The sequence below is a fragment of the Nicotiana tabacum genome, chromosome 5 (assembly GCF_000715075.1).
Source record: "Nicotiana tabacum cultivar K326 chromosome 5, ASM71507v2, whole genome shotgun sequence".
NCBI classification, from domain to species: domain Eukaryota; kingdom Viridiplantae; phylum Streptophyta; class Magnoliopsida; order Solanales; family Solanaceae; genus Nicotiana; species Nicotiana tabacum.
The window spans coordinates 152074548-152085782 of NC_134084.1; the positions used below are offsets into that span (position 1 = coordinate 152074548).

The 11235-nt window shown below is 33.6% G+C and overlaps 1 protein-coding gene across 2 annotated transcripts; it reads right to left on the reverse strand.

Annotated features, from left to right (window-relative positions):
* Positions 1-1711: 1711 nt before the first annotated feature.
* On the reverse strand, positions 1712-8970 carry LOC107801763 (vacuolar-sorting receptor 1). Of its 2 annotated transcripts, none has more exons than XM_016625151.2 (12): positions 8274-8970; positions 6592-7284; positions 5473-5561; positions 5286-5355; positions 5118-5201; positions 4665-4741; positions 4479-4560; positions 4292-4374; positions 3896-3962; positions 3121-3249; positions 2816-2928; positions 1712-2271 (listed from the first exon to the last, which is right to left on the reverse strand). In XM_016625151.2, the coding sequence occupies exons 1-12, from the start codon at positions 8566-8568 to the stop codon at positions 2173-2175; spliced, it is 1881 nt and encodes a 626-aa protein (XP_016480637.1). In that variant the 5' UTR covers positions 8569-8970; the 3' UTR covers positions 1712-2172. The 2 variants fall into 2 exon arrangements, with proteins under 2 accessions (XP_016480637.1, XP_016480638.1); XM_016625152.2 differs by having other exon boundaries at positions 2816-2922; positions 8274-8963.
* Positions 8971-11235: the final 2265 nt, after the last annotated feature.

An 11235-nucleotide genomic window follows, 5' to 3' on the forward strand; every position in this document is an offset into this window, starting at 1 on the left:
TGTATAAAAATTGTATTTAAGTGGATGATTTAGTACTGTTTTGGACAAAAATATATATCAAAAATGTGAAACATACATTTCAGGGGAATCATGTCGAGTCCAAATATATACCCAGTTTGTAGATATTTTATAGATAAATTGTAGATTATTTGTATTCTGATTGTAGATGCTTTATTTTCTTTTTTCACAAATAAAAAACTACTAAAACTTCTACAAATCTTCTGCGAAAACGCAGTTATGTCAAAAATCCCAATTATACTATAACTGAATGGGAATTGGGATATTAAAATTCAATGTACCCAGTTTGTAGATATTTTGTCGATAAATTATAGATTATTTGTATTATGTCGAAAATCCCGATTATGCTACAATTTCTATGATTCTCCTATATGTTCTTGTTATTCCTTACGAAACTGTTATGCTAAATATGGAATCCAAAAAAACATGATGAATGGATAGATCTTCCTAAGAAATTTTGTAGATAATTTGTAGAAACATTGAAATTCTGTATTTTCATATTAATTTTTCAAATGATATGTAGTTTTGTTGTAGATTAAATGTAGAAAATAAGCCATTGTGAGTCTTATTTGACTCATTCCTCATATTCAACTTATTCTACAAATTCACGCCTCTTTAAATACAATACAACTATACTTTCTTGAATTTAAAGGTATAGCAATATATATAACTTAAAAAACATCTTCTCCTCTGCACAAGTTAGCTCCAAAACAGACGAAGTGGAATAACAAGCTCCCATCAAAACTTTTAACACAAAAACACAAAGCTCAAAAATAAATAAACAACAGTCTACAATTTTTCTACAATTTATCTACAATTTCTGCAATATAATGTATGTCATGTCGTCCTCTTCTTCGAGTTTCAATCTGAAATTCAGCCAAAATCAAGTCTAATCTTCACCAAAACCCCTCAAAATTGAGATATAAACTCCAAACCATATTCCCAATTATTTACAACAAGACCTAATCCAAACAAATAATGATTTTTGAAAACTCAAATTAGAATTCAAAGCTTCAAAGCTTTTTAATGGCTGTCAATGGTGGAATTGCTGCTCTCTTTTCCTTTCCTCTTATATTATTGAAATTTGGGATTACGAGATAGAGAGAGACGTAGAGAGAATTCTCAATTCTTTGCAATAACATCCAATCCAAACAAACAATGTCTTTTGAAAACCCAAATTTGAATTCAAAGCCTTGACTATGGAAGAAATAATGGGATTTTGATACAGAAATCGTGGGTGTGGAAAGAGAACGTGGGTGAAGGTGTGGGAAGTGGAGAGAGAAACGTGGGGGAAGTGGTATTAGAAGGAATATACAGTACCATTAAATTATGAGTGTAATTAATACCCTTAAAAACCACTAATGGTATATAATTGGTAATTAGATATACTAAGTGTAATTATATCAAACCTTAAACATTAATTTTCTATATGGCATAGGAATATAAAAATTCCTTTTGAATATCCATTGACACCCCTAACGTACACAATACTCTCCCCAGACTTGTGAAATTTCACCAAGTTTATTGTTGTTGTAGCACATAGGAAAAAAGTGATCTCCATTAACTATTGCAACGTTTCAATACGGTATTAAGTTATGTGAAAATTGATGTCTTATTTTATGCGAGATAGAATATAAATCAAGAATACATATATCAGAAATATGAGAATTACTATTTAAAAACAAGAACGGCCTTAAAGTAAATAATCCCTGCATATCATTTCATTATTAATCATCACATAATAATTTCTGCATTTTTACTCACCAAACAATAACCCCTTCATTATTATTCACCGCATAACATGTAAACCTAATCCCCCGTTAAAGCGGCAAATTATCAGGGAAAGTCGTCATTTTCCCTCTAAAGTGGCATAAATTTTGTTCCTAAAAAATTTCACCCTTCATTAAGCTTGTGTCCAAAGTGAAAGACCATTGTGCATACCCCACTACAGAAAATTTCCCCTATCATAATTGGGAGTTTATGTGTATTGTTAGGATGGAACATATACATAAATAGGACCTCACCAACAGTGAGAGTTGCAGTAGAATGACACAAGCACAAAAGAACCGCATGCCAACTGAAAAAAAGAGCTGATCGCGACATCACTTGATGTTACACTCTACCCGCGCAATCATTCTTCAGTGACGACTATTATCAGACATTTCCGTGGGAAACATGATTAGGCACCTCTCCTTGATTATCCAAAGGCATATACTGCGCCATGATGGCGCGGATCTCTGAATCCATGTATCTCTGCATATGAATAGGTTTTCTGGTTACATACACTTGGAAAGAACATAACATGAACCAGAAGCCTAGAACACAGATAAAACTGCACTTAAGGCAATGGCCACATATTTCTGCATAAACTGATTTGATGATTAAAATTCCAGGGGAGGCAGAAAAAAGGGAAAAAGAACACTTGATCAACAACTGATGAACATGCCACGGATATGGCTGTTGCAGCGCACAGAGTAAGACCCGAATGAACATGTAATGACTTTTCCAGTGTGAAATAAATATGTCACGACATTTCTAAGTTGTTTGTCATATTGGGCTCCAAAAGAAGTTAATCTTGGTTTTATCTGGTGGAATCCTGTTCCTTAGATTTCTTCTCAGAAACTCTCAAGGTGGACAATTATTCAAAGAGAGCATTATAGGTGGATACATGTACACTCCGGTAAACTAACTCTGGGTTAGCACTAGATTTCCAACTTTTGACACTGTTCTGTATCCCAAACCCAAAGGTCATTGTTGACCAAAAATGATGAATTAAGAACAAATTAACATGACATACCCGGATCCTATACTTGTACACAGCATATGCTCCAACTCCTGCAGCTGCCAAACCCAAGATGATAACCCAAACAAGGCCCCAGCTAAATTCTGTTTTAACATCCTTGCCTGCATCTTTTTTCAAAAAAAGTTAAGAGATCAAACTATATCGGATTTTGAAACCACAGTAGCTCAAAGCTGTTCGTGAAATTCTGTTACAGATAAAGAAGCTAATTTAGCATCACAACCATCATATTATAAAACATTTAACTAGCTTCATCCATCGTTAAAAACATATTTCCATCAATATAAAAACTTCAAACTCACTTATACACGTGTCATGTTCGTGCATGTACAACAAATTGCTGTTGCAACTGCAGTCATAACCACCCCATGTATTCTTGCATTTGCACTCTGGGCACTGACATGCTAGCCTTTCTTTGCATTCATCAATATCTGCAAAAGAGCAAAAAGATAAAAACTCGGATCTCATCAAAATATTAGCCATATCGGTACTCCCTCTGTCCCATTTTATGTAAACCGTTTGATTGGGCATAGAGCTTAAGAAAATTAAAGAAGCCTTTTAACATGTAAACAAATATATGCAGATTATCAAATTATCCTTTTAATTGAGTAATGGTGAGAGTTCCAAATCTTTTAATTTTCTCTATCCCAATCAAGAATGAATGTTTATATCACGTGGTCCCAACAAGTCATGTCCTTAAGGGTAAAATGAGAATATAAAACTTCTAACAATTTCAAAAAAAGAGATGGGTGTCATTTTTTTCGAGACAGACGAAAAAGGAAAGCGTGTCACATAAGATGCTACAGAGGAGTACTAAATAAAAAGCAAGACTATTCCTACCTTTACATCTCTATGGGCATATACAGGATAATGTTTTTCTAGGATGGAAAATTAGATGACGGTTCTAGCAGCGGATTGGAATATGAAATGTTCTTGTTTCTTAATTTTATTAGAGAATTGATGCTAGAAAAATAATTTTTCATCTTTGAATTGCCCCCTTCTTTTTTGGCTCTTACAGGTGCTAACAGCAGCAAATTTCAAAAAAAAGATATATAATGAATAATAGATTCTCTGTACCTTCACAACTATTCACTCCATCTCCTTTGAATCCTGGTGGACATTTACAACCCTTTGTGTGGTCATCCTAACAAGATAAGGAAAAACGTTTAGTTTCCCGGTTCACAGAATGAAATTGAGACACAAGGAAACTCGTCTAAAGAATAACTCATGTAAAACCAGTAAAGTTAGAACCTGTAAGAGCCAAAAAAGAAGGGGGCAATTCAAAGATGAAAAATTATTTTTCTAGCATCAATTCTCTAATAAAATTAAGAAACAAGAACATTTCATATTCCAATCCGCTGCTTCAGTAAAACCAGAAGATAGGAAGGGGGTAAGCAACCCTCATAAAAGAAGGGGAATGCCGAAGAGTAAAGTTCAAGAGGTAGGTAATTATGCTTGAATGCAGCCTCTTACTATGCAAGCAGAAAATGTCCTGCCGTCCTTGGTTCCCTTCCAACAACCTCCATTATTTATTCCACAGCGTAATGCTCCAGATGCTGTCAAACCAAAAGCGCAAAAGATTAAGCCTCTGAGGACAATGCTCATGCGTCTGAGCAGTGTATTTATATGACCAAGATTTTGAACATAGATTCTTATATACCTTCACATTGAGTATAACCATCACCAACAAATTTTACTCCCTGAACCATTGGGCATTCACATACTTTCCCACGGAAAGTATCCTGCAGCATAAGTTAAATTCACGGCATAGGAAATTAGCTAGCACTAAATTAGATGGAAAGATGCAAAATTATTCTATCATATCAACTGAAAAATGACTGAATACCCGGCATGCAGTAATGTTAGCAGCCTTGTCCTGCCAGCACCCACCATTTGACTCTAAGCACTCATTTGTTTGTATGTCTGAGAAGTGTAAAACAACTTGTGAATACCACCTTACTGGAGACCATAGAGATTATGTACCAGCTCGTCGTGAAGGCTATATCGACCAAAGTAATTGTTTACCAAGCAATAATAGCTAAGTTTTGTGTATCAGCAAAATTATTAGTTGGAATATGTCGGATAAGCTAGGGCCAGATCTGCAAGAATCAGTCGTGTGCTTTTGGAGGTGGAAATGCAGAAAAATGACTCGACTTTTGAAATTTCTTTTTTAAAAAAAGAACAAGTGTGATTCCACAATTTATAAAAATGATTAAATGCATAAAAAAGTATGCAAGCACGACTATTGGTGCAATTATAATGTCTTCAAAGCAAAAAGAGAGGATTAAAAGGAAATGACCATCGGTTAAACAAATTGCAGGCTCTGTTGTCTCCTCAAAACCGGAACAAATAGCCTTGAGAACTGCTCCCTTGTCCAGCTTGCCTATAAAGATGATAACACTAAAAAATGAAAATCTCTTTTATTTAGACAAGATACACCTTCTCACTTATATTCTATGAGTCATACCTCTGTACTGTCTGTTGTTAATCACAAGAGTTGGCAAGATAGTCACATCTCCACGGGAGTCCTTGCCAATCTGAAAGTAGTAACGCCAAAGTAAAAATTCAATTCAAAAAAATCCATCAGAAACAATACGGTCGAGGAGGTTAAAAATAGAGCTTTCCTATCATTTGTTTTTTTCCCCGACACATACCTGCGCTTCTTGTTCAGCCTTTAGAACAGGGTTGTCAACATCTGCTTCATGATCTCCAACGCATTTATCTATCTGTTTTACATCAAAGCCTATTGCAGGGGGGAGGGGGGGGGGGGGGTTAACAGTTAGACAAAATCTCAAATTTACAAAGAAGAAGGAAATTAATTAGCGCAGAACCATATTAACTGAAAACACAAATTATAAAACAATACAAGGCATAATCCTTTCAGCTTTCAAAAAAAAAAGGTGGACTGACATTTTTGACAAATAATCCTGTGCTATCAGGAAGTCAGAATATTCTTGAGCTAATACTCAGGCTATTGTTATCTTCAGAATATTAAGTGTACCATCAAAACCAAGACTAAAATGGGGATTCTGAAGAGGACTTTTGCGTAATAGAATACTAATAGTAACTAAGTGCTTGAGGCTTAGACGAAGTTTTTTTTATCAGCAAGCAAGAAAATTATTCATCAACATCATAGCATCACAGAGGAGAGAGAATATGTTCAGTTACAAAAATATCCTCTTTTGTTTTCTACAGAAAATTTCCTCTTAATCCTGTAGAAAACTGAGGAAATCATATATTGTAATTTGTATGTATATCATATACATTTGAAGTTATACCAACAAAACTCTGTAACTCGGAGCCAGTGAGAGCAATATTAATCAAGTAACAAATATATTGTTTAGCAAAAATTGATTTTCTCTTAAAGTATCAATCGGTGTTAAGCTTAATTTTGCATCTTCAACCAAAGGGAGAGATAGTTTCAACTAGGTGTATGTTGATTTCAGCTCAAACAAGATGATAACCGAGCAGGCGAGCCTAGTATTCAGCTTTATCTCACTCCGGCTAATTAGTGCAACAAAATTAGCATCAGAAAGTTATGCCTACAACAAAGTTCTCACTGCTCATGGAAAAGGATATGAAGATAGAAATACTACCAAAATATAGTAACAGCAGTAACTAACCATCACCATTACATTACAAAAGAAAGAGCAACACAAATTGCAGTTGGTAAATTGAACTATTAACGTTAAATGTACATCTATACTGGCAATAATGTGTATGAGCTGAACATTCAACAGCAGAAACACTAAAGAGAAGGAACTCCAACTTACCAAGTGATTTGACTACTTGATCTGCACACTCTTTCGTGTACTTCTTCTCTTTCATTGGACACCGGATTGCAAAGTCAGTAACATAGTCCCACCACAACCAGGGCTTGCCACTTTCATTGGCAACCTTGTAAAAGCAAGCTTGGCGCAAATTTTGCAAAACAACATCCTTTCCATCATAACCTTTGCTGAAGTCTTGCTCAGGATCCGGAGCACAGTATCTTCCATGGTTGATGCACTGAGACTTGCATTGCTTGCTCAAAATAAATGCCTCAGGACAATACCACGTTATGTAATGGGGAGTGAACTGCGTATATCCCTTCTGCTCGAGTATCTGGGCGGCGCCTTTGAAGTTTTTGACAAACTCTCTCTGGCTCTCACACTTAGGGCCACACTCATCGTTACTGTTTGTCCAAAACTCGTACTCAACTCTTTCATCGGGATGTGGAAGCGCCTCTCGCCAATCAAGGTTTATGTTAACCATCTCCCCTTTAGACAGTTGCTTCTTAATGCTATCCCCAAGAGATTGACTAATTAGAGCTGAAGGAATAGTTATATTTTGCAGATAATTCGCCTGCGCGTCCTCTTCCTCGGGAGTGTCCATGGTAATCAAAGGTTCACTGCGATCATCGGCAACAAGAATAGCAGCAGCTCCAGCCTTTTGAGCATTCCAAGCCTTTAGTGTGAAATAGCAGTCTGCCGAGCAGCAGTATACACAGACCAAAAAAGGTAAAGGAGACACATATTAGATGCGTACATAGTTTAACAAGCTCTACGTTGGTCATCCACCACTAATTATCCAATCTTAAATGCTTGATAATGGAGGTGGAGAATTCATTCAGGTTGGAACGTTGAACATATACAACATAGATTAATAAGAAAATCCAGCTAAATACAAAACGCAAACATAGAAAAAATTCCTCATGTTCACCGGAAGAGCCAAATACAAGTGCATGCTTATTAGAAAGACTACAAAACAGCGCCCAACTTCAAAAGGTATCACCGATGTAGAAAAAAAGCTTCTTTTTCTTTTCTAGTTCTCTTTGATTGGTTTGGCTTTATAAGAATGCCGTTACTGCATTCTTGAAATATTTGAAGATTGATAACAGAGAGCAAAAACTTATTGAGGTATATTAACAGGCTAGAAAATCCAATATTAAGGAAATCTAAACTAGAGAATCCCTAATTGCCTCAAACGACAGTTCAGCATGGAAACGACAAGGGCCTGAAGAATTAACTTAAATAGCTGTCCACCCAACTGTTTAAACTAAAAATAGCCGGCAAATATATAATACATGTATAATTCATGTGTAACATGTGTATAATCGGTTGGCTAGAAAAAAGTAAACATTGAATCTGGCCAGCTATTTGTGTAAAGATCCCTACAGTAAAATGGATACAAAAGATGCATATAGCCCCCTGAGGCAAAGTTGATTGACATAAACAAGCCTGAAATCAGATTACATAAGTTATCAAGAAAAACAAAATCAAGATAATCTATATAATCCTAAGCGCCTAAATATATAAAATGCACCCATAGAGAGGCTGGTTCCGAAAGACTCTCGGCTTAAGAAAAATGCACCCAACAATAATCAGAAAAATAATTTCTGACAAGTGAATCAGTACCAAAAATATTAAAGTAAAAATTTCCAATTAGAAGGGGCAGAAAAGTCAGAAACTTTTACCTCCACGATCAACAAGAACAAAGACAGGCATGCTACCAGCCTTAGATTTAAATGAAATATCAGCACTTTCAAAGCTCTTACAAGACTTTTGATTAGCTTTAGGGTACACAACATTACCAACCAATGTTCCTCCATATTGTGGGACCCCAAAATTCCCAATTGCACACTCATACACATCTTTGATTGAGTCTGGTGAAGTTACTCTCAAGCTATTCTTTTCAACCACAAATCTACCATAACTACACCCAATTACAAGACACCAAACACACACTAAAAACCCTAGCTTTTTCTTCATCTTGGACGAAAATAACAATGACCCAGATGAACAAAAGTCAAAATTAACACCTAGAAACTGTCAAAATTAGATCTTTACAGCAAATTGAGAACACCCAAATCATGTATTTGGTGATCTAAGGAAAAAAAGAATCACCTTTATTGACCTAGGTAGAGAATTTATTGATAGAGTGGAGAAAATGGAAAAGAAGAAAACAAAAAAGAGTGGAAAAGTTCAGAATGAAACGTGTAAACTGTGTTGAAGAAAGGAAATGTTTATTCGAGTCCCGACACGAATTATCAGGTTGATAGCTTCATATTCTCTTCGCTGAGTTCTGGAATTTTTATTCTCTTTCTTTTTTTCGTTAATTTCCAGAAAGTTTTTTGGTTTGTACAAGAAAGGGCCGACTGATTCTAGTCGTTGAGTAGATCTAAATAGCTACTTTATTAATGTCCTAATCAAAGATTTGGACTTTTTCTTCTCAACTTTTTTATGATTATTATTGGAAAAATATGTACTCTATTACCCATTGCGTGTTATCTTTTTGTTTTAAGTAATGTGGTAAAGTCTAAGGAAATAAATGTAGTCATAAGGGATTGTTACTCATATCCAACATTTACTCTTTTTAGTTGGTATATATCCATTATGCACAGTTATATATATATATATATATATATATATATATATATATATATATGCTGACTATTTTTAGTTTAAAAGATTAGGTGTACGGGTTATTTGGGTTAAATTTATTATTATGTATAATTTTTTGTATTAATGGTAAGATGAAAGTTTAAATTATATTAGTTCAGAATTTAAAAAGTTATCATTGTTTTTTTTAACTGACTAAGAAGATATTGTCACATAAATTGCATTTGATGGAATATTATATTATATTTATTTTTAAAAGTCTAATAATTTTTAATTATTCATAGTTTGTAATTAGTAACACTTCTACTTTCTAATTATATAATTTTTCTTTCAAGTATTTTAAAAAAGTTCTAAGACATTCAACTTTACAACAAGAATTAGATACTTTAACTTTGTTATTTTTGTGGGCTGAGGAATAGATTTGTACAACCTGAAAATAAAGGAAGAAAAAAGAAAATAAAAATAATAGGATATTCGTTACTTATGAATATTGTTTTGTCCTTAATAAATGGTTAAGAAGATGATGAGGTATGGCGGCTTTTATTGCCTTTTGGAGACCAATGACGAGTAGAACCTTATGAGGTGGCTCCTCCAATAGGCATCCTCGGGGTAGTCCACGTGTAATGTACAAAAAATATTCTGGTTCTAAGTTTCTAACTTTCTTTATATTCACTTTTAATCGTTTAATCATAGTTAATTAATATACTTTTTATATAATAATAGTTAATCATAATAAACTAATATAATTACGTGTAAATAATAACATAGATAATGTTCCATTACCGTAAAGTTAAAATATTAATTGAAACTTTGAAGCATGTTTGAATCGTGTGGCTTCTAAGAGATTTTAAGAATTTCATTTAGTAAAAAATTTAATATATCAAGAAAAAGGGATTAAGTCTTGTAATTTGTAACTAGAAAAATCATCTCATTAATAAGTGAGGGGCAGACCAAGTTCTCATTGATATTTTCAAATATCAAGAAAGAATTAATTTTTCTTTCAAAGTTACCCTTGGAATAAAGGACCTAAGAAGTATTTGTTCTATTTTTATTGAACAAATTAATGTTAATATGATTAATTACATTGTTAATTAATACTAAAAGGTGAATTTTTAAATATGTGTAAAAACAACCAAAAACCTTTTAAAGTGGATCAGAGGGAGTATTTATTTATTTATTGCTAATTATTATTCCTTCCGATCCATGATAAATGACTTTTTTGCCTTTTTATTTTGGTTCAAAATAAGTTTTTTTTACATAATCAAGAAGGAATTAATTTTATTTTTTAAAAATTTGTCCTTATTTACATATCTTAATGTTTCAAGATAATAGTTAATTAAAAATAATTTAATAAATATATTTTTTTCCTTACAAATTCATATTTTCTTAAGAAATATGCTAAAGATTAAAAAGTCATTTAATATGGACCGAAGGAATAATTTATTAATAGAGGATAGGAATAGGAATTATGCGTAGGTATTGCAACTGTATGGATAGCTATGTAGCATTCCAACATCACTTGCAAATGGTCAACTTGTCATAGCTTTGAGCTAAAATAAAAATAAAAAATGAAGAAAAGGAAAAGAGAATCTAGAGTGAAAAAATTATTGTATTCATAAAAAAATGTTTTGGTTCGACTGTTACCGAGAGAAATTCAAAAATAGCCACAGGTCAAAATTTAGTCATTTTTTATGTAAAGATAAATTTGAATGAAAACACTGTTCAAAATTTGGAAAAATACTCCAGTATAATATACTGGAGTTCCAGTATAATATACCGGTCCAATATAATATACTGGAGATTGGAGTAACGGTGCTCCAATCTCCAGTATATTATACTGGAACTTTTCGCGTGTTGGAGTTCCAGCATAATATGCTGGAAGTTCATACACATGTGCATCGATCTCCAGTATATTATACTGGAACTTTCCGTATTGCAGCAAAATAATGACTATTTTTCAATGACTTTGCAAACGCTGACTATTTTTGAATGACCAGTCCAAAAACTGGCTAGCTCGTGCTATTTTTACCTGTTATG

Bases quoted from the DNA above. Each gene is read 5' to 3' on its own strand.
- LOC107801763 (XM_016625151.2), bottom strand. From the start codon at position 8,568: ATGAAGAAAAAGCTAGGGTTTTTAGTGTGTGTTTGGTGTCTTGTAATT. The intron at 7,285-8,273 runs GTAAAAGTTTCT...GCTGCTCGGCAG, and splicing joins TGTTCTTGTTGATCGTGGAG to ACTGCTATTTCACACTAAAG. The intron at 4,742-5,117 runs GTCATTTCCTTT...TACACTTCTCAG, and splicing joins TGCAATTTGTTTAACCGATG to ACATACAAACAAATGAGTGC.